Source organism: Erigeron canadensis, chromosome 9 (assembly GCF_010389155.1).
Source record: "Erigeron canadensis isolate Cc75 chromosome 9, C_canadensis_v1, whole genome shotgun sequence".
In the NCBI taxonomy this organism is placed as follows: Eukaryota; Viridiplantae; Streptophyta; class Magnoliopsida; order Asterales; family Asteraceae; genus Erigeron; species Erigeron canadensis.
The window spans coordinates 19,725,479-19,748,950 of record NC_057769.1 but is presented as its reverse complement, the minus strand read 5'-3'; the positions used below and the strand labels follow the sequence as shown (position 1 = coordinate 19,748,950).

General features: G+C 36.9%; 3 protein-coding genes across 3 annotated transcripts; 2 read left to right on the top strand and 1 right to left on the bottom strand.

Annotated features, from left to right (window-relative positions):
* Window positions 1–9,721: 9,721 nt before the first annotated feature.
* LOC122583311 lies at window positions 9,722–10,438 on the top strand. The gene has a single exon (XM_043755729.1). It carries the CDS (start codon window positions 9,722–9,724, stop codon window positions 10,436–10,438), a length of 717 nt encoding a protein of 238 aa, XP_043611664.1.
* Window positions 10,439–10,773: 335 nt separating this feature from the next.
* LOC122583310 lies at window positions 10,774–11,310 on the top strand. Its single transcript, XM_043755727.1, has one exon. It carries the CDS (start codon window positions 10,774–10,776, stop codon window positions 11,308–11,310), a length of 537 nt encoding a protein of 178 aa, XP_043611662.1.
* Window positions 11,311–12,128: 818 nt separating this feature from the next.
* Window positions 12,129–13,200, bottom strand: LOC122583309. The gene is made up of 3 exons (XM_043755726.1): window positions 12,731–13,200; window positions 12,513–12,651; window positions 12,129–12,458 (listed from the first exon to the last, which is right to left on the bottom strand). Exons 1-3 carry the CDS (start codon window positions 13,198–13,200, stop codon window positions 12,129–12,131), a joined length of 939 nt encoding a protein of 312 aa, XP_043611661.1.
* Between the last annotated feature and the right edge of the window lie 10,272 nt (window positions 13,201–23,472).

Here is a 23,472-nt window from a genome sequence, read left to right as displayed (position 1 = left end):
AAATTTTTATTTTTATTTAAGATTAAAGAAATCACAATAAACTATTTCTGTAACAATATCAAGTTTGTTTATTCGTATTGTAATCGAATTCTCAGTTTATGGTACATTAAAATTATTGATATTATTATCATTATTGTAAGTATTTATTATTACTATTATAATATTTTTTTTGCTATATGATTAAATAATATATCTGATTGCAAATGTTTTTCAACTTTGCGATTGTTATTTTTTTATTTTTTATTCATAAGTATCTCTATACAGTATCATCTTCGGAACATCAATTGCTCAAATACGTATTAAGTTTGTTTTGCCTGCCAACCGTTTGTGTTTATGTCTTAGTGAGTTTGTTAGTTCAAATGCTTCGATATCCTTAGTTCCTGAAGTTAATCAACATCCTAAAGCTTTTTATGAAGTTTTTTTAACTTATTTTCTCAAGTTGATTAGGTAGCTAAACCCTTTGATTAAAATACATAGATTTTGCACATTTAGTTATTTTGGTATTTGAGCCGTTTTGCAAGCCGAGTAATTCCAACTTTCCAAGGCAATCACCTGCTTTGCGGGTGGCCCAGAATTATATTCGTTCTTCATTAATAATATTGAATTTTTGGTTTATATGTGAGAAATTTAAGTTAGTCCGTGCATCGCCAAGAGCGTTATCATGTAAGATATATAGTTATTACTGTGGTGTTAATAGTCATTTTTCCACTTTGTTAGCTTACTATGTCATCTTTATGCTAATTTCCTTTTGCTTTTGGAGAAAAAAAAGCAGATAAGGTGATAGATGTCTACCATTAAAAGTGTATTCTAGAAGGAAGAATCAAGTCAAATCTGCAAAAAGTATGGCAGCTGAATTTTATTATTGGAAACTGGCTCAATCCTCTCAATTAGATCGGTGATTGATTTTATGCAATCAATTTAATAAATGATTTTCCAGAAAATTAGGGAGTAGATTGTTGTCCCTAATAGTATAAATAATAATAATAGGCTAGTTTTTCATTATCATTCATTCGGAAAGTGTTCTTATTTCATTGTTCTTGTAATTGGAGAGAGTGCCCTTCTCGAATTGGGCCACTATCCTTTGTTCTTTAATAAAATACTAACCTATTATCATCTCATCAAACCTGTTCTGGTTCCATTGCCGGGAAACGAAATGGTGCAAACCCGGAATAACTCAAACGATGGCGATAACCCACCTGACCCAATTGTTGTTCAATTGGCTGCCATAGCCGCAAAATTGAAGTCAGTTGTTGTACTGAAGGAGGATATAGCAGCTTAGAGGCAAGAGATTGCATCCTTAAAGTCAAGAGATCGTACCCGTAACAGGGATGAAGGAGAAGGTTCCTAGGGGGGTAGGGGGGGGGATCCTCACGGATGGTTGCTGAAAGCTGAGAAATATTTGAAGTATTATGAAATAGACGATGAGGAGAAAATTGAAGTGGCTTCAATGCACCTAGAGGGTGATGCCTTGGACCTTTATTCCTGGATCTCTAACGACTAACCCTATCACTTTGGGAAGAATTGTCCAGTGCATTTACCAAAAAATTTGGCCCAGCCGAGTTCCAAAACCCCGATGAATTTCTGTGTAGCATCAAACAAACCGGCCCAGCTCAAGAATACCGGCAGGAGTTCGCTAAAAGATCCTCTCGAGTCTCAAATTGGCCAGATCATTTCCTCTTAGGGGTGTTCTTAAATGGTCTTAAAGAGGACTGGAAATCTGATGCAAGGGTTTACGAGCAACGTACAATATACAATGCTTCCATGGATTAACTCGCAATAAATGTCTTAATCCCTAAACTAGGTGGACTTGGTACAAATCATTAACTCGCAATAAGTTGTCTTACGAAAATCCAAATCAAATAATATTGAATAAATACTCAATCAGTCATATGAATTATAATCTAAAAAGAACAATGTTTATACGACTGAAAGTAAAATTCATCAAGTAAAATTAACTAACAATTGTTCATCGGAAGAGATAGCAAAAACCTTAGCCGGACATAGTCTTCAAATTAGTAACGGTTGATGTAGAAATTCGTTGCATGGTCGAATGATGATGATTATATGCGAAGCTGCTTTCTGTTCGTGCCTCTAATTCTTCCGTAGCTGAAAAACCCCTCACGAAAATTAATGCTGCCGAAAAACCCCTCACGAATTTAATATCTTAATATGTGATGTCCCCCCTTTTCGAATAGAATAAAGAAGTATATATAGCCTTCATATTTCCTTATCCCCACGTTGTGTTTTTCACCGCCAAACAAAACAACTAACAAATTAGAGATGGGCTTTTAGTTGTGTGATGTTCGTCCAGCAAGGCCCGAAAATAAAAACAAGTAAGACTGTTGGGCTGATGGAGTATTTTGCGGCCCAAATAAAATACCACCTAAAAGTTTTTAACAAGCTTATACGAAAAATGGCTTTCAAGTTGTCAAAATCTGCTATATTATTATCTTTTGCTTTGTATCATGAACTGTACTCGAACGATTTAACTTTACTCAAACATCATTTTAAGTCATAATTTATCAATTTTAGCTCAAACCTGAAATACACGAAACATATATTAAAGTAGGTCTATTCACATAAAAGTTAATCTATATAATCATTTTTAGACCATTTAATACCTATCAAATTATAACTTATCAAATCCCAACCGGTGGCACCATTTGGTGTCCAAATCGGTAATGGGGATGTGATTCGATGTTACTACATTTGCAAAAATCTTGTTGTGCAGGTCTATGAGCTCAAGGTTACAGAAGATTTTCATCCATTTTCTCTTGGTGGTGCTGACCTTGTTTTGGGTATCGAGTGGTTAGCAACATTAAATACAGTACAGGATAATTGGAAGGAGCTATTCATGATCTTTACAATAGATGGGAAACAATACAAGTTACAAGGTGTTGCGTCTGGTCCCCAAAAATCATCCAGCTTTCAACACCTAGCTATTGAACCAGATACTCTACCCTGCATACCAGTCCCATTACAGCCTGTCGTTGAACAATGTGAAGCTGTTTTTGAAGAGCCCCGTAATCTTACCCCAGTTAGATCACAAGACCATTCAATTATGCTATTACCAAACTCAACTCCACCTAACATCCGCCCTTACCGATATCCTTACTCCCAAAAAACCGAGATAGAAAAGCAAGTAGAACAGTTGTTGGCAGCCGGTTTTATACAGCCAAGCACCAACCCTTTTTGTAATCCAGTCTTACTAGTGAAGAAAAAGGACGATACATGGCGTATGTGCATGACTACAAGGCCCTGAACAAAGTAACCATTGCCGACAAATACCCAATACCTATCATTGATGAGTTACTTGATGAATTATATGGGGCAAGGGTATTTTCAAAACTGGATTTAAGGTCAGGGTATTATCAAATGAGAGTCACAGCTGAGGATGTCAAAAAAACAGCTTTTAGGACTCATTCTGGCAACTACGAGTTCAAGGTTATGTCTTTTGGATTAACTAACGCTCCTTCTACATTTCAGGCTGTTATGAATGATTTATTTTGTCCTTATTTACGGTGTTTTATACTTGTGTTCTTAGATGACATTTTAATTTATAGCTCAAAGTATGGAACAACACAAGTCCCATCTTGAACAAACCTTAAACTTACTACATGAAACCAATTTTTTGCCAAATTACCAAAATGCTGCTTTGGGCAAGAAAAAGTTTTGTTTTTAGGTCATGTAATTAGTTCGGAAGGAGTTAGTGTGGAAGAAGAAAAAATTTCAGCGGTTGAGTCATGACTTATATCCTCAACAATAAAACATGTTAGGGGTTTTCTCGGGTTAACCGGGTATTATAGACGTTTTGTCCATAATTATGGACTTATAGCCCGACCACTTACTGCTTTAACCAAAAGGGACAGGTTTACTTGGTCAGAAGCAACCCTTAAGGCCTTTAACGACTTGAAGCAAACGCTGCTAACTGCGAGGCTACCAGATTTTTCTAAACCCTTTGTTATAAAGTGTGATGCATCATCAGATGGAGCAGTGTTGTAAATAACGGTAACGGAGGTCCAGCATTACGTTAAAGGGGTTGGAGGGTAAATTTAAAGGTCTGAGGATTTAACGGCCATTATAACGGATTTAACGGTCTTAACGGCCATTATAACGGGATTTAACGGTCAAATAACGGAATTTAATGGTCAAATAACAGGTTTAACGGAGCTTAACGGTCACAAGACATTTTTTTGACTAATTTTGTTAGGATATTGCTAATATATATATTTTTTATATAAATTCCTTTATATTTTATAGTCTTCGTTATAACGTCGTTATAACTCCGCGAAATGAGATTTAACCTTAAAGGTGGTCAACCGCCGAGCGTTATTTACAACCTTGATATGGAGTAGGGGCGATACTATCACAAGAAGACCACCCCGTAGCCTATTTCAGTAAGGGATTCTCTCCATCTAATCGATTTAAATCAGCTTACGATAAAGAGCTATTGGCACTAGTCCTCGTGGTCCAAAAGTGGAGCCATTACTTGCTTGGTCGGCACCTTCTGATTCGCAATGATCATTATACCCTTAAGTTCCTACTAGAGCAACGCATCACCACTATAGAGCAACAAAGGCTTCTATTAAAACTCATGCCTTATGATTTTTCAATTGTTCATAAGGCTGGGAAAGAGAACAAGGGGGCAGATGCCTTGTCTCGCCTACCCCACTAGGGAGAATTATTAACACTTGTGATTCCTTTTTGTGTTAAGGTAGCTGATATGAAGGCAGGATTGCAAACTGATTCATTTACTAGCGATCTGATCAAGGAGTTGCAAAAATATCCTTCATCGGTCCCTAATTTCTCACTGGTAAATCAGCTTTTCTTTCATCATGGACGAATGGTGATCCCAGAAATATAGGCTATCAGACTCAAGCTTTTACAAGAAGCACATGACACTCCAATTGGTGGTCATGGAGGTTTTTTAAAAACCTACCAATGACTTTCCTCTCGTTACTATTGGTTAAAGATGAAACAGGATGTTAGGGAGTTTGTGCAGCAATGTTTAATATGTCAGCAACAAAAGTACCAGACTTTGGCTCCCGCGGGATTACTTCAACCCGTACCCATTCCTGATCAGATTTAGGAGGATGTTTCCATGGATTTTATAGTTGGTTTACCGCCATCTAATCTTCTCGACACTATTTTAGTAGTGGTGGTTCGTTTAAGCAAATATGCTCATTTCATCTGCTTACAGCTAAAGGAGTGGCAGCAGTATTTTGCAAGGAAATAGTGAGGTTGCATGGCTTCCCCTGTTCCATCGTTTCTGATCGAGATGTAGTCTTCATCAGCAACTTTCGGCAAGAATTGTTCCGTTTAAGCCAGACATAATTAAAGTTAAGTACAAGTTCCCACCCTCAAACAGATGGCCAAACCGAAGTTTTGAATCGTTGTCTAGAAGCTTACTTACGTTGCTTTGCGATTGAACAGCCAACCAAATGGAGTGCATACATACCATGGGTTCACTGTATTAATTTGTGTAGTAACATGAGGATTAGTTTCATTTTGAGGACCAGAACCATTCTTACCTTCAGTACCAGTAGCCATATAAGCAGACCTAGGTTATAAAACTGATTCAATTCAACCTGCCTGCTCTGATACCACTTGTAAGTCCAACTATATAATAGATGGTTACTGAAGACACATCTATGTCAATGGTGAGATAACTTTGCAATACGTTCACTGTATATGGACGTGACCAGTTGCAGTGAACAGTATACCAGGTTAACTGGAGATTACTTATTAAGGTGACAAGCGTAAATAAGTAAATACAATGCAATAAAGTAAAGTACAAGTAAAGTAAAGTAAAGTAAATTGGTGAGACAATATGTAATTTTCAAGTGTATTTTATTTATTAATATAAACAAAATACAAGGTTGTTGCAGAACCAAGATAATACACGAATGTAAATATCTTAACAACCTATGAGATACAATTGATCTATACTTGGAAATTCTCTTATACAATCGAAACACTTAAAGTTGTGAAATGTTCCTTTTAGCGATTGAGAGAATATTGCACAAGTTCACCAAAAATATTGCAAGTATGTGTTTGCAAAATAGTTTTTTGGTTGTGCAAGGACCTTTATTTATAGTCGAAGGTTGGGCATTGGGATCCCAACTTCGACGTGCAAAGACTTATATTTAATTCTTTGTATACTTAATAAAGTAAGACAAAGTGTTACTTTATTTAACAACTTTACATTTATGTACTTTTAACCATATACAAGGTTATTATCTGGGTAAAATAATGTAAAGTAAAAGGTCCTTCTCGTAATCAGTATAAAATCTTGTAATTGCATTTACACTGATGGTCTCCAGTTCATTGATTTGATAGAATGACAACTGGGCTTCGCTGCATTGCCATTCTCTTTCTTCCACTTGATGTCTTCGACTTCAATTGGAATGTCTTCAGGTTTCTTCTTCAGATCTTCAGCTGGAGGAAGTCATCAGTTGCGTATCTGTACATTGCAACTGGACTTCAAATATTTCGAACAATTCTTTTGCTCTCCAGTTGCGACCGGAGAGGCTCCAGTTTTCAGCAGTATTGGACCTAACACGCTACAACTGTTAGCACCTGACCTGGGAAAGGACCTTTCATAAAAGCACCATCTAATCCTACCAAGTCCCTCAAGCAATGCTTTAATCCTTGTTTTAAAGCACCTAAACAAACATATATTCTCTTGAACATCCTGGTTGTTTCAGTCACATTATTAACTCTATCCACTTTTATATGAATTGTTGTACCAGGATTTCTTAGAACCAACTCTTCACAATAATCCTTAAGTAATACATACTGATTGTTGAAATCACCCTTAATATCAACAGAGGCCTTCTGTTTTGCCCTAAAAACTTTCATCCAAGATACACTTAACTCTAACTTCTGTTTCAGTTCTCATTGAACTGCACTTGTTGGGATTTCTGGATTTACTTTGATTTGCTCCTTGATCTGTTGTGCCATATATTTATCTGTACAATATTTAATTTCTCTAGACTACAATATTTGGGTAACTTCTCAGTTCTCATTGAACTTTACATAACTGATTTACTTTGATTTGCTCCTTGATCTGTTGTGTCATATATTTATCTGTACAATATTTAATTTCTCTAGTTTCTTTTCTTAAATATCTCAACCCACTGTGACCTGTTCTTTAATGGTATAGTCTCAACAAAAGACAAGTTACCCAAATCTAGCAACTCTTAGTAGTCAATCTAGACCCTCATCATATAACATTTATAATTAATTGTATGAACAAAACATATATTTTCTTTTAAAGTTTATGTAGTCACTTAAATCCAATTACATGTTAAACTAAACATGGTTGTAACCAAATTTAACTACAGTTAACGGTCAATACAGACCAATCAACAATCCAAAAAAAAAATGTATTGTTCAAAATTATATCAAAATTATAACAAATTAAATATGCACATAAAAATTTATTTATATAATTATTAATTATTAATTAACAAAAACATAAAAAATAATATAAAGACCTTTATGTACACGTTTTGACTGCATCTTATTTGAATGTGCAAACAAAGAATTTAATCTAAGAGAATGAGCGATACCTCATAACCTAGATCAGATTGGCCGTAAGCAATACCAAAAACAATTTTGTGTTTCTTTTCTTTGACCGACAATGGTGAATGAATTTTGGTTTTCTTGCAGCTAAATATTTTATTAGATAGTACTGTATTATAAAGTAAGAGAAACAGAAGGAATTGTTCAATTTATTAACAATAAAGAAGGGGTATAGTTGGAGTAGGCTTCAAATAAAAGAGGTAATATAAAAAACCAAATCTCTATAAACATCCATATACATATGAATAACAAATCTACTTAATTTTTCTTATTGTATCTTTTAATCACTTTCGTCAATTATGTAGCTCTTTAAGTTACTTCTTTGTATAATCTCTTTTCTAATATATGCATTCATAGATAATCTTTTTAACATATGCATACATATTAGTACACAACAATTAAAAAATATATATAAAAGAGTAAATTACTAATATAATATATGTGATTTGATCGAAATTACTGGTTTCATACCTGCTAGATTAAAATTACATCATTGATACCCATATTTATAATTTCACACTTGGATTAATCTTGCGCTAATATTCGTTAGTTATGTCGTTAAATAGCCTAAGGGGCTTGCATATGAGGTATGAAACATGTAATATTATACAAACTATAGGTACCATATATTTAATTTACACGTATTATTTAGCAAAAAAGTTTATTCTATAAAAACTTATTACTATTTTAAAATAATTTATTATTATACTTTTATGAAATTCTTTAGTTCTGAATAAAATATTTTTAATTTATAAAATATATAATAACATTGTATATAAACATAAGTAATATTTTACATAATCAACAACAATTGGTACTTTATTTTATAATATAAAAATCTTAGTAAACTTTTAATAAAGATCACTTAAAAGTTGAGTTTTTTTTTTAATTGTGATAAAATACTTTCAACTAATCTTTAAAAAAATAAGTCAACTTTAAGTAATCTTGTCAATGGGATTTTTACATCAAAAATATAATAATAATAATTAATTAGTGTTCATGCTGTTAATTGTGCATCATGCACAAGTATTTAGGCTAGTAAGAGGTGAAATTTGAACCCTATTTGAATACATAAAGGTCCAAAATCTTATTAGTAAGTCACCAACCCCATTAGCAATAATAATAATTAACTAGTGTTTTTAAAAATAATAATCTTAGAAATTTAATCCATTTTTTTTTAGAAAGTAACTAGGTATAATATTTATTATCTTTTAGAAAATAGTAATAAACTTTGAAAAGCAACAATTTTTTAAAGAAATAAAACATTTTTTTATAAGATGATAAGAGTTTATTTTAAAATAACATTAAATATATTGGAAAAAATAATTTAATTTTTTTTTTGATAATTAATAAGTGGAAATTGCCTTGATGATACATGTGTTTTGTTTAATACTACATGTTTCATAACTCACATGTACGACACTTGGGGCTACTTAAGCACACACCTAACGACCGTCAGCGCGAGTTATGATCCGAGTGCAAAATTGTAAGCTATAGTATTATTGGCATAAATCTTGCATGTGTGAAATTGGTAATTTCGACCAAACTACAAGTACCATTATAGTAATTTACTCTGAAAAATATAAACACGCAATATGTTACATAATTGCAACAAATGAATATTACACCATTTAAATTAAATTTTATTAAAATGTCATTTTTTTAACAAAATTATTTTTTAAATCTAATCGTGATTATATTACAATCGTATCGATTATGGTACCGCAACTTTTTTTTTTTTTTTTTTTTTTTTTTTTTTTTTTTTTTGCATGTAGGCTAGAAAACCTTAAAGCCACAAAACCATTTTGTAAAACAGAATTACATACCATTGGTACTTGCAGTAATACAACGGGTATGTATTTGGCAAAATCAACTATAGCTAGTATCTGGATCTTGTAGTTGTGGTTTTGAGTCGGAGCTGTAAACTGTATCTTTTAAACAAAATTGTTAACTAAAGCTTTTATTTTTTTTAAGGTGTTTGGTATGATAGTTGTAGCTGCAACTTCAAAAGATATTTGTGTAACATTTAAAGATTAAAAAACTTCATCAAGTAGTTGATATACAAAAGGCATATGATACCGTCGATTGGGGTTTCTTGCGATCAGTTCTACAGGGATTTGGTTTTCATCCTACTATGATTGCTTGGATTATGGAATGTGTCTCGACTGTCTCTTTTTCTTTGTGCATTAATGGTTCTCTTCATGGTTTTTTTAGTGGTAAAAGAGGGCTGAGACAAAGTGATCCATTATCGCCTTATTTGTTCACTTTGGTTATGGAAATTCTCACTTTAATGCTACAACGTGCAGTTAGGAATTCTGAAGTGTTCAGGTTTTACCACCAGTGTGAGGAGGAGCATATTATTAATTTATTCTTTGCTGATGATTTATTCATTTTTGTACATGGTGATGTAGCTTCAACACAGGTCATTCAGACTACTTTTGAGGAATTTAAGCATGCTTTTGGGTTGGCACCTAGTCTCCCTAAAAGCAATGCTTTCTTTTGCAATGTGTTGAATCATGTGAAGATTGGGATTTTGAACGTCATGCCTTTTGTGGGGGGAAATTTACCGGTAAAATATCTTGGCGTCCCTTTGGTTTCGACAAGGTTGATATATCAGGACTGTAAAGAGCTTGTTGACCGAATTGAAAGAAGGGTAAGTGACTGGAAAAACAAGTTTCTTTCATTTGCAGGTCGTTTACAACTTACTCAATCGGTATTATCCTCCATGCATGTTTATTGGTCTACTGTTTTCATATTACCTGCTCGTGTCATCCATGACATTGAACAAATTATGAGGAACTTCCTATGGTCCCAAGGAGAGTACAAAAGAGGAAAATCCAAGGTAGCTTGAGATATAGTTTGCTTACCTAAAGATGAAGGCGGTTTAGGAATTAAAAGTCTTAGAAACATGTAATATTGCTCTAATGGCTGAACACATTAAAAGTATTCTTACATCCAAAGAATCTTTATGGGTTAAATGGATCCATAGTCATAAACTTAGGGGTAGAAGCTTTTGGGATGTTCCTTTGCGTGGTAACTCATCTTGGAGTTGGCGTAAACTATTACAAGTAAGACCTTTAGTTCGCAAGTTTTTTTTGGTTTCAAATTGGAAATGGTAAGTTGGTTTCTGCTTGGTTCGATAGTTTGTCATCTTATAGCCCTTTAAGTGACCATATTTCAATAAGAATGATTTCAAGTGCAGATTTTCATGGCACTACTAAAGTGGTTGATCTTATTGTTGAAGGTTCTTGGATATGGCCGATTGAATGGAATGATAAGTTCCCTAATCTGTGTGTTCCTATTATAGAAGCTCACAGGGATGATGACCTTATATGGCGTGATTCAAAGGGAGTGTTAACAGACATATCGGTTCAAAACATTTGGGATGACATTAGGAATAAGGCCACTAAAGTGCCTTGGTACCGATTGGTTAGGTTCAATCAATGTATCCCTAAGCATGCATTTTTACTTTGGCCAATTATGCTCAGAAAGCTCAAGACACAAGATGTATTACAAGCGTGGGACGTTCAAGGAGGAGCAACCTTAAACCTTTCTTGTTTTCTCTGCGGGTCACAACCTGACTCGCATTCTCACCTTTTCTATGAGTGCAGGTTTGCAAGTGACATTTGGAATGATGTTAAAATAAAGGTTGTTCTCCAAAATTCTTCTAATATTTGGAATGGAATCATTATGGGTCTGATTCCTATTGCCCATAAGCGATGAATTGAGATTGTCATTGCAAAGCTTGTACTTGTTTCTTCTACCTATTTCCTATGGCAAGAACGTAATGCTCGTCTTCATAACAAAAGTAAAAGATCCAAGAAACAGATTGTGGAAGCATATTATACAAACTGTCAGACTTAAGTTGCTTACTTGTCGTTACAAACGTACAATGCGTGTGCAACACTTCTTGACAACGTGGGAATTGTCGGTTTCATTAATTAGATGATTGTAATTTCTTTGATTTACTTTGGATGTCAATGTGTAATGTCTAAGGTTGGTTGTGAAAGTGGCATGTCACTTCCATTGTGGTAGTATGAGTTGCATGTTTTCATGTGCATGGGTCTGTATAGCCAATCTAGCATTCAATTAGATTGCCTGAACTTATTTATGATTAATATATTGTTAACCAGGGGTGACGGCCTTTTACCGGAAAAAAAACTTCATCAAAAAGTTAAAGTTCTTGAATGCTACTTCAAGTAGCGTTTCATTTTGAAGCTTTTTCTTTCAAATAAAAGTTATATCTAGTTACATCCAAATAAAGCTTTAAACACTTTATGGGCTTTTAGTTTAAATAAAAAAAGCTAAAGTTTCTAAAAGACTCTTAAAAAACATTTGCCAAATATTACCAACATCTAATTTGGTAAAAGGCCGTCACCCCCGGTACGATTTTATATCATAGCAAATAAAAAACAGGCGCTTGACTGATTTGTCAAGACGACTTACATCCCATGCTCATATGTGCAACGACCAAATTAAAGTAGTGGCATACCACTTTCATAGTTGAAACAATCTTATACTAATCCAAGATAAAAATAAAATTACTCATTATTGACTAATCGAAAAGGAAGGTCCCATGATGTTAAGAACTGTTCAACTCGGCGTGTCTTCTTGTATCTGCACGTCATTAATTTGAGACGAACAGTGGAGAAAATCATCTCTGCTACTTTACAAGCTGATCTTTTATGATTTTTGAAAAGTCGTGCATTTCGTTCCTGCCAAATGAAGTAGACCGATGCCGCAAAGACCAATTTGGCAACAACATTTTGCATTGAAACTCGTTTTGCAGTCGGGAGCATTTCACTAATAATATCATCCCAAACACCATTTGCCATAGGTAGTCCAGCCTTATTACTCACTGTAGACCAAACCTGTAGAGAAAAGGAACATTCAAAAAATAAATGGTTATGTGAATCTGAGCATACTTCACATAACGAGCAGACGTGAGGCGTGAGAGATAGCGCATGAACATCCCACTGACTAAGCATATCTTGTGTCTTTAGCTTTTGCTTCAACGCAAGCCATAGGATAAAGCATGCTTTGGTATTTGGAAAGGAAACCAAACTAGATAAAAGCATGCAACTTTAGCTGCTGAAGGTCGAATACTTTCCCATACTTGTGTAGCCGATACATCACAGATTACCCCATGCGAGTCCTTCTAAAGAGCTTATTAGGAACATCCAGTCGCAGATTCAATGCCTGAATATTTGGGAACAAATTGTTCCATGCTTGCGGCCATCGCCACATACCATTATCAATAAAAAAACACACTTTATCATAAAGTTGGAATCCTGCATTAAAAATCATTCTTGGAGATACATAGGTTTTTAAGGCACCATATGCATTCCAATTATCATACCAGGCCGATGCAATTTTTCCATTTCCAATTTCAAACCAGAACTTTTTTGGAAAAATTGGGCGCAAAGAAAGCAACTTACGCCAACTCCATGACATGTTACCTTTACAAGAGATTTCCCAAAAGTTACTTCCACGAAGCCTATATGTATGTATCCATTTAACCCACAAAGACTCTTTATGGGTTAGCAAATTGAGCACATGAGTAGACAGGAGAGCCATATTATTCAAGATGTTGCAAGCCCAATCCACCTTCATCTATATCCCAGGCAACCTTGGCTTTACCTTTCTTCATTTAACCTTGGCACCAAAGGAAACCGCGAATGATCTGCTCAATATCTAGTAAAGTACTAGCAGGAAGTAAAAAAACAGACGACTAGCACACATGTAGTGCCGAAATAACAAATGAAATCAATTGTAATCTGCTCGCAAAAGATAGAAATCTGTTCTTGTAGTCGCTTACTCTTTTTCTCACCCTTTCAACCAGATTTTTACAATCTCTGAACATTAGGCGAGAGGAAATGAGAGGAACACCAAGATATTTAAGTGGTAATGTACCTTCCTTAAAAGGCAAGACATTTAGAATAGCAAGCTTGACATGGTTAAGAACATTGAAGAAGTAAGCTGTACATTTAGGAAAGCTAGGCACTAAACAAACTTGCTTAAATTCCTCCAGAGCTACCATGATAACTCCTGCAGATTTAGTATTACCACGAAAGAAAATGAAAAGATCATTAGCAAAACATAAACTGATAATTTCATGCTCTGCACATTGATGTTGATAGGAGAAGCCTGCAGACTCATGTAATTTGAGAGGGAGCGACACTTCATAATATTAAGTAATGACAATTCATGTAATGTCCTAAAAAGAAAAATCAAATTAATCATAACGTGATTACATAAGTTTAAGAGGAGAGCTTCTTTATTCACCTAAGGGGGTAACTTATTACATTTATCGCAATGCGAGAAGTTTCTAAGTTACCCTGAAGCGATCCTTTTTAAGAAGTGTTTTTCAACTTGCTCCTGAGGGTTTGGGTGACTTCTTTTTTTTCCATTCTCGGACTCCTTGTCTTTGATGACAATTCCCTTAGATGAAAGCATCTTGACTGCTTCGTTAATCGTTTCCAGAGTCTTCCTTGGTCCATCGTCTACCATGATCCCCTTTCCTTTGTCCTCCGACCGAGGCCTAGCTTCTTTATCTTCGGTATTGTCTCTAACATTGGATGTGTTAGAATCTTCTTTATTCGATGACCGCCCGGAGGGTGTCCTGTATACCTTCGTCTGGCCATGATTAGGGAAAAGCTTAGAAAGGCCTTCCTCTTTTTTGAGCTTACCTCTTTCTTCGAGAAACCAAAGTTCGTCCAAGCTTTCTCTAGGCAAAAGGGGATTTTGCTTCTTATTCGTCGAAGTATCTTCATACGAGTGTTTCCTAGCTTTGGTACTTCCTTTTATCATTCCTCTAGTATCCAACCATGTATATTCTCTGACTCGTGATTCTTCATATGTCTTCGGAAGCCCTTTGACCAAGTATTCGATTATTGTGGGGCTTCGGAATCCATGGACAAGCCTTGAAATCCTATGTGTTTCTAGTAACATAGGTATATTTTGTGTTTCCCTTGTGTACCTCGATAAATAGTCCCCAACATCTTCGTCTTCTCTTTGTTTTATGTTATGAAGAGTGATACAAGACCTTACCTGGGCTTCTTTTTGACCGAAGTATAGTTTAAACTTTTCTCTTAAGTTTGAGAAATTGGAAATCGAACCTTTCGGAAGGCTGTGAAACCATTCCCTTGCGTCTCCTTTAAGTACCCATTCAAAAGCTTTGCATGCCAAAGGGTCATTCCATTTATTAATAACAGTGGCTCCTACAAATGATTGTAGAAAGTCATTAGGGTTGTCCTTCCCTTCGTAAGGCTCTATGTTGGTTGGGTACTTCATGCCGCTAGGGACGGGATATTTCTGCATCCATTCGGCTAGGGGCGAACCCTCTACCTTGCTTTTCATGGGAAAGATTTGCTCCCTTGCTGCCGAGGTGACTGTGGGGGTAGCTAAGGGTGTGACACTTGCGGTCCATCCATTCTTTTCATGGTGAGGATACCACGGGAATTGGTGTGCTTATGGGATGGTGCTACCCAACGCATACGCGGGATATCCTTCGGTAGCGCTAAACGGAGGTCCTAAATACCACATTGGTGGCATTGGGCCATATCCAAAGGGCGTCGGAGGTCCTGGATGTGGGTAGTAGCTATTAAGGTACAACGAACCATCTGCCACCCCTTCGTAAGGATTAGGTAAAGCTCTCCCTTGTATTCTTGAAAGATATTCTGGAGTTTGGGGGGCATATCGCTTGCTATCCGAAGTGTGATTCTTTAAAGAGGTGAGTGAGGTCTTCGGGGTTATGTAAGCTTCATCTCCATCCCTTTCATCAAAATTCAGTACCCTGGCAGATCTCTGAATTGCTTTTCGTTTGTTGAGATATTTAAGAGCTTCCTTCAATAATTTTGGTTCTTCCAGAAGCTGATCTTCATCTATTGCCTTTGAGCGTCTAGATGAAGTCTTCTGTTTTTTGCTTCCTTCCACGAGGTGAGACTTACCCTTATCTTTTTCGGTATAAATGGTTAGTTGTATATATATATACCAAAACAACACATTCAGGCGCATTGGCTGAATTACCAACACGACTTTTACAAACATGCACCTGGTGCAACATCTAAGGACCCCAAGCTAACTACTAGTCGAAAAACAGAAACCAAATAGCTGGCTAGCAACTAATAAAACAAGAAAATACATCACGTTATTCCTATCAAATTCGGTAGCTTCCAAGTGGCTAAACTTCCATCCAGTTTGGTTGTCTTCTTGAACAACACAGTGAGAAGTTTAAGTCGAACCGTGCTGTATATTTCTTCCACTAGTTGATCCACAGTACGTCGTCTTTTTTTAAATATTCTTGCATTTCGCTCCTACCACGCGTAGTAAGCCGAAATTCCAAGAACCCCATTTAGATGGCCATGACCATTGATTATCATGAACAAGTGCAGCTACCTTCATATCTCGAGCAAAAACCTGCATTAGAAATCGTTCTCATGGACAGCCTATTCGAGAGCCGGCTGTACGGGCACTAACAGTCAAACCATGCAGACACATTGTTGCCATCATCGAGTTTATACTAAAAGAACTCTTGAACATGATTCCTTGCCTGTAACATCTTCCTCCAACTCCAACTAACATTACCCCGAAGTAAAACAGCCCAAAAGTTCTCCCCTCTTAACTTATGTACATGTATCCATTTGACCCAAAGTGACTCCTTAAGGGTTAACAATTTCCAGATATGAGAAGAAATAAGAGCAATATTATATACCTCAAGTCGACGTATTCCAAGCCCTCCTTCCTCTTTTGGCATACAAACAGATTCCCATGCTACTTTAGATTTTCCTTTATATTTATCTCCGTGACTCCAAAGAAAATTTCTCATAACCTGCTCAATCTCTAAGACAACTATAGTAGGAAGAATAAAAACAGAAGACCAATATACATGCATAGAGAAAAGAACCGATTGTACAAGTTGCAATCTTCCAGCAAATGAAAGAAACTTATTCTTCCAATCTGAAACCCGATTCTGGATGTGTTCCAACAATTCCTTACAGTCTTGATAGATAAGCCGAGTAGAGACCAGAGGGACTCCAAGGTATTTTACCGGGAGCTTACCTTCAACAAAAGGAAGCACATTAAGGATATCAAGCTTTACATGATTCAATACATTACAGAAATATGTTGTACTCTTCGATAGACTAGGAGCGAGACCTGACACGCCTTTGAACTCTTCTAATGAGTCCATCATAACAATAGTTGATTGGACATCACCATGCATAAATATAAATAGGTCATCAGCAAAGCACAAATTGATAATATCTAACTTAGAACAATGGTTATGAAATCTTAAATTTCCAGAAACATGCACCCTTCTTTGCAAGATAAGTGTAAGAATCTCTATGACTAAAGTAAAAAGATATGGAGAAAGAGGATCCCCTTGTCTAAGACCACGTTTGCCTTGAAAGAGAGAAAAACTTGATCCAAGCAACCATTAATACTTAACGAAAAAGATGTAGTTGTAACACATTCCATGATCCAAGCAACCATTCATTGGTGAAACCCAAAACCAGACAAAACAGTTCTCAAAAAAGCCAGTCAACTGTATCATAAGCTTTCTGTATGTCTACTTTAAGAGCACACCTGGCAGGTCCTCGGTCTAGATGGTAGTTATGCATCAATTCTTGGGCAAGCAAAATGTTATATGTTATACTCCGCCTAGGGACAAAAGCTGACTGATTGGTATTAATCATCTCCACTAATCCATCCTTGATTCTATTTGCAATGATTTTCGTAATACATTTGAACAAAACATTACAAAGAGAAATAGGTCTATAATCAGGTATGCGAGTAGGAGAACCAACCTTCGGAATAAGAGCAATTACCGTATGATTGATTTCCTTAAGAAGTTTGCCACTTGAGAAAAAGTCCCGAATTGCAGCCACAACATCTCCTCCTATAACATGCCAATCACCTTTAAAGAAAGCGGCGGAGAAGCCATCTGGTCCCGAGGATTTATCATCCCCCATAGAGAAAATTGTTTATTTTACCTCAGCTTCAGAAACCTCTTGGATCATATTAGTAGCTTTTTCATTCGTAAATGTCCTTGAAAAAAGACCATGTGAATTAATAGCATATGTAGTACCTGCTTTTCCAAGAAAATCCATATAGTATTTCTTCAAAAGCCTTGCCAACATTTATCCCATCGAGCCAAGTTCCATTATTGCTAACAACTCTATTAATTTGTGATCTAGCTGCTCTACTCTTCACTACTGTTTGATCAAATAATCGCACTATGGCTCAACCGGAGGTATGAGTTGGGTTGTGGGTGTTTATCGGCGATTCCCTTACGGTCAGAGGGTCGGAGAGACCGCTTTACGCCGGATGGTTTGATGACTAAGTCGATTCGTTCGACTTAGGGTTTTGATTAGGGTTTGTTTAAGGTTTATCCGGAGGTCGAATAAGCTCGTGAGAGGGTTTTAGTGTATAGTTCGTACGATGTATACAAATTGTGTGGATGAATATGATTTCTGTCGTGAGGCTTCCTCCTCTATTTATATAGAGGGTAGATAACTTGGAGAGGAGGGTAAGAGAATTAGGGTAAATCTCTTCCTCCTTTGTAAATATCTTGTTTCCTTCTTGAGGAGATATTGTGGTAATCTTGTTACGAAGCTGTGTCCGAGTATATCGGAGCTTCGATATATTTATTAGATTAATTACAGAATAGATTGTGTCCATCCTTTGTTGTATATTTCCTCGGAGCTAGGTTAGCTCCGGAATGATTATGCTGAACGGAGGTCGAGCTCCGTTATGTGTATAAATCACTTTACCTATACGAAGATGACTTCGTATTGTGCTTCTGCTTCGGGTACGGAGTTACAGCTCCGTATGGGTATTTCATCAAGCCCCCCAGTCTGATGGGAGGTTTTATCTGTAAAACATCGCATTAGACTTAACAAATCAAATAAAAAGGGATACCATACCTTCGAAGACAAAAGGAACGTGCTTCATTGCTCCGTTTCTCCACTGCTCCGTTGATCTTGGTTTATTATCTAGTTTTAGGTCATAATGACTTTTTATCCTTTATTGACAACTTGTTGGCACATCCCTCAGGGTAATTTAATCCTTGGGTAGTTATTTGTGATTATGACCCATATAAATACCAACTTTTGACCATAAAGTAAGGGTTTTATTGTTGCTTCCTTTTGTTGGCTCTGCTCTTCATCTCTCTCTCTCTCTCGTTTTTCCTCGATCACCGGAAGTTAACCAGGTACACCATTTTCTTTTCCTCTTTGCTTTTCCATAATGTCAAAAAGAGGAATAAAAGATATTACTAATGTGCTCAACCGCTCTACCTATCAGAGTTTTGTAGATGCATATTTTTCTCAAAACCCTAACTTGGTTCGATACCCAGAAAGAGGGCAATCTATTTGCGACCCTCCAGAGGGTTTGTGGGTGTATATGTGAAAGCTTTTTCCCTTGGTAACCTTAGGATCCCATTTTCGTCTTTCTTCCCTGCTGTGATTGATTATTATTGATGCCATATATCTACTGTTCATCCAACTGGGATCGCAAAGATCATTGCTTTCCAGGTTATTTTCTATGCGAACCATATACTACCATCTGTTGCTTTGTTTAACTTCTTTTATAAGTTGAAAGAATCTGGGGATTAGGTTACTGTGTCAAAGAATGGTGATCATGAGCTATTTATTTCTGGTGGTGTTGAGGTTAGAGACTGGAAAAATTTGTTTGTTTTTGTTGATCAATTGTTGATTCCTCCTACTCGTCGTGGCTTGTTAGATAGGGGTAGTTTGAAGTATGAGCCCCTAAGTACCCCGAGTGTTTTTGGTGTTAGGCAGGCAGATGTAGAAGTTTCTGCATCTTATAAGTTGAAATTGTGTGTGTATCCGGAGGTTGTATTGTTTAAGTCCGGGGTTGCAAATTGTTGGGAGAATGGTACTTTGGATGTTGCTATTGAGTTTGATGGTCATGGTAGGTTGACTCTTTTGTACTCCCTCTTCGTTGCCATTCTTTTCTAAAGTAGACACTGATGCTTACTTCTGTTTTATTTACAGAGATGTCATTTAAACAACTTATTGATAGGCAGCCTGCGTTAACTGGCATTGTCTTTAGACCGATGGCTCTAGCTCCTCCGCCAATTGAGCCAATTGCTCCAGTGGTCCCCGAACTCGCTAATCCTACCATGGTTCATGAGGGGCCTGTTCTTGATGAAGCCCTTGAAGCATCTACCCCTGCAGCTGGTGAGCAGGTGGAAGACATTCTTGATGTTTCTGATGGTAATGATGAAGAGGCAGTTGGGGAGGTAGAGGCTCGAGGTAACATAGTTGGTGGGCGTGTGAAGAAGAGGAGAGTGAAGACCGTGTCCAAGGGACCTGGTAGCCATCGACCGAAGAGGGTAAAGGGGAGAACTAGTAGGGACCCTTCGCAGTCAGCATGTAAGTCCATTTGCTACTGTTTTGTCTTTAGATGATTGTTTGAGATTTGGTTATTCTCCTTGTGCAGCCTTTGATCCTTTTGAAGAGTGTTTGGATGCCTCTGTTTGTCACCGCGACCTTCAGAGCATTGCTCCTCCAGGATAGGTAAACGGTTTGATGAGCCTGATCATTCCTGAGCTCTCACCATTCTATAACCGTTCTATCTTCTGTAGTGCCATCATTAGCAGTGCTATGGACTCAAGGTTGCGGGAGAATGCTGTAGAGTCTGGTCCCTCGAAGGAGCAATATGAGCGGTTGATGTCAGAGAAGCTTGCTTTGGAGGCAAAGGTGATTGAGCTGGAGTTGGACTGTAGGGCCTTGCAATCAGAGCTAAGCACTGCGAAGACTGATGCGCAAAGGATCATTGCTAAGAAAGAGAGGGAGTTGGAGTCTTTGGGAGATCAGGCGCAGGATGCTCTTGCAGATAAGGCGGGGAAGTATGGGAGACTGATTGTAGAGGTCATCCCCCATGTGTGCAAGTCCTTCATCAATGGCCCTGAAGTTGGCGAGCTGATGTCCAAGGTGTGTAACTTGAACAGGGTCGATGCGGAAGTGGGATTAATGCGTGCTCTAGCTGCAGATGGGACGATCAATCTAGAGGGCCGCAATATCCCTAAAGACACAGCTCCACGCTTGATGATCTTGCGACTATTGACTCTGATTACCTTCGCAGGCTTGTAGCTGATCCTGATGTTTCTCCTTCCGATCTTTTGCAGGTTAGCCCCTAACTCTTCTGGTCTTTGTGGTTGAATGATATGAACAATGTTCTCTTAGGCAATCTTTATTTGGTGGCCTTTGTGCCGTTTGAACAATATCACCTTTTTGTGGCCTTCGTGCCTTTGAACAATTATTCTCCTTGGCCTCCTTTTGTGTTGGGGGAGGTCTTCGTATATACTTGTCATTTCTTGCATTATATTTAACCTACCCTTAACTTTATCTTTCTTGATGACTCCGTCTTTGAGTGGTTTTTTGGCCGTTCCCTTTTTAGATTTCGGGAGGCTCTTTATGCTTCGTGAATGTCTTAATGAGCGTCCCCTTAAACATTTACACGAAGTCTTTTACTTTTATTTTATTACGCGCGTTTATTATTGTTTGATCGATCTTAGAATTTTGTTGAAAGCCTTATTTTATTGAAAAATAATTGGCAGGAGGACATTACATAGTAAAGTTCCTAGCTGCTAGCTTCCTTTTTTGGGACTTATCCGGGTAGCTAATCCGGGCTTATCCCTTTTGTCTTTTCAGGGAGTTTACTTTTTTACGGAGGTCTTCATGGACCTCCGTTCTTCTCCCCGAGCCTTTGAACTTGTTTTTCTTGGCTCCTTTGCTCTGTTTGCGTCCCTTTCTCCCAAGCGATGGTGCTTCTGGGGGATCTCCGTTCTGGTGAGTGGCGAAGGGATTCCCACTCTTTGTTCTCGAAAGAGCTTCGCCTCTTCCCTTACACCTTTCGTTTCAGTAGGTTTGACGACAATGTTGTTATCCCTACTTCACTCTGGAATTTTATTTGCGAGTGGATCGTTCATGCCACGATTCCGAAACGCCGCATTGCTTCCCTTCCGAGGATTGTGTTGTTTCCAGAGTTCGCTGTGACGATTAGGAACGTTATTTTTTCTGTTTTCCAGTTCGGGTATTCTCCGATAGTGACTTCTGTCTGGAGCTCTCCGATAGGCCATGTTCGTTCTCCGGCGAATCCTACTAGTGGCATGTCTACCTTGCGTAATTTCTCTCTAACATTCTTCGGTAATTCCGAGAAGTATTTCTCGTAGAGGTGTTAGAAATCCAAAAATAGTGATAAATTGTAATTTAGATTAGTGGACTTACTTATTGTTAAGTCAAAGTTTAATGATTACTAAGGTTGAGGGACTAGTTGTGATAATTAGCATATGTATAGGAATAAACTATAAATATCCTCACACCTTAGAAATCATTAACAAGATCAAAAACATTCCTTTCATTTCCTGTAACCTTTACACACACTTAATTCTAATCATCCTCTTTCTCTCTCAAAACATACACTCCCACACCACGAACATACACACATCCAATCCGTCATTGAATCTGTGAATTCAGTGTAGAAATCGTGTTATTTACATGTGGTATCAGAGCAAAACATCATGCTGATATCGATCCATTATTGAATTCGATCACAGATTCATCAAAAATCAAATTCAAAACCGTTTTTTTTTTCGTCCATTTTTCTTCATTTTTCACCTATCAAATCTCATAAAATCATAGTTTTTTGTTCACCAATAGATTAGTGATAGTTTAAAACATATTCCTGTCAAGTTTCAAGTTCCAATTCGATCTAAATCTCGAGTTTGAATTTTGACATTTTGGCGTGATTTTTGGGTTTCGAATCTGTTGTGTTTTGTGTTGAATTTTGTTCGTAGATTTGTAACTGAGGTGAAAACGAGCAGTTTGCAAGTTATTTCAAGTTCTAACTCCCAGTAATTCAAAAGATATTGAAGTTTTTAGAAGTCATTAATGGAGTTTATGAAAATTGTAATATACCAGAAATTGTTCGTATTCGGGTGCGGAAGTAAGGTGTATACCAATGGTGGATGTGTGTGTGTTATGTGTGTGGAAAGCTTGGGAAATATTATTAGCAAAATGTGACAAAAGGTTAAGGCTTGAGGGGTATTTATACTCGAAGTAAAATACATAAGCTCCCCCTCAACCTTATATTAAACATACAAATTAACAATGTAAAGAAATACAACTAAGCACTATTTTGAATTTCTAACATTCTCCCCCTTAGTGCTTGGTTGTCTTTCATCGGTTCCTCCTGTTTCTCCTCCTTCTTTTCTCTGCTCGTCTTTTCTTGTTCTTTCTTTTCTTGTAATCTTGAGCTGCTTTTGATGTTGATGGCTTATCATTCATAGAACTCTAGAAAGCTCTTTTCTTGTAACTATTCCAAGAGTCATTCCAATACCTCTTAGGAATGAAATGCCAGTTAGCACCTTCTGGACGTTCATCGGGCAATCTGATGTTGTCTTGAAAGTTGACTGGAGGAATATTATGAGGACCTCGTTCATGACTTGGATTCCAAAGAACCCATGAACCTGTCTCAGTATGAATAATTCCTTCTCTTGGTCTAATTGTCATGGCAGCAATAAGATCTCTAATCCTTTGACGCATATCAATGGTCTCTTGGATCCGTCTTATGTGTCTTTCTCTCTGAGTCTGGATGTTTTCATTTTCACAAGGATCAGGATTATCATGTATGGCTCTGAGGAAGAATAAAAAATATTTCAAAGTGCCATCTGAATACTTGGGAAAATCAGATGCACGGATAAAGATTTTTCTTCTGAAGCTGTTGATGAAAACAAATCCATCCAATTCTTCTATTGGATCTCCAATCTGATAAGAATTCAATTCATATCCTCCTGCTCTCTGATTTGGTCTCGTGAGATTGATTCTTCTTGTTCTTCTTTCTAAACCAATTTGGAAA

What these genes read in the sequence shown, in the direction of transcription:
- LOC122583311 (XM_043755729.1), top strand. Translation starts at nt 9,722, where the DNA reads ATGATTGCTTGGATTATGGAATGTGTCTCGACTGTCTCTTTTTCTTTG.
- LOC122583310 (XM_043755727.1), top strand. Translation starts at nt 10,774, where the DNA reads ATGATTTCAAGTGCAGATTTTCATGGCACTACTAAAGTGGTTGATCTT.
- LOC122583309 (XM_043755726.1), bottom strand. Translation starts at nt 13,200, where the DNA reads ATGAAGGTGGATTGGGCTTGCAACATCTTGAATAATATGGCTCTCCTG. An exon ending in TTTAGAAGGACTCGCATGGG is followed by an intron (nt 12,652 to 12,730) that starts GTAATCTGTGAT and finishes GCTTTTATCTAG; the next exon opens with TTTGGTTTCCTTTCCAAATA. An exon ending in ACGTCTGCTCGTTATGTGAA is followed by an intron (nt 12,459 to 12,512) that starts GTATGCTCAGAT and finishes TTTTCTCTACAG; the next exon opens with GTTTGGTCTACAGTGAGTAA.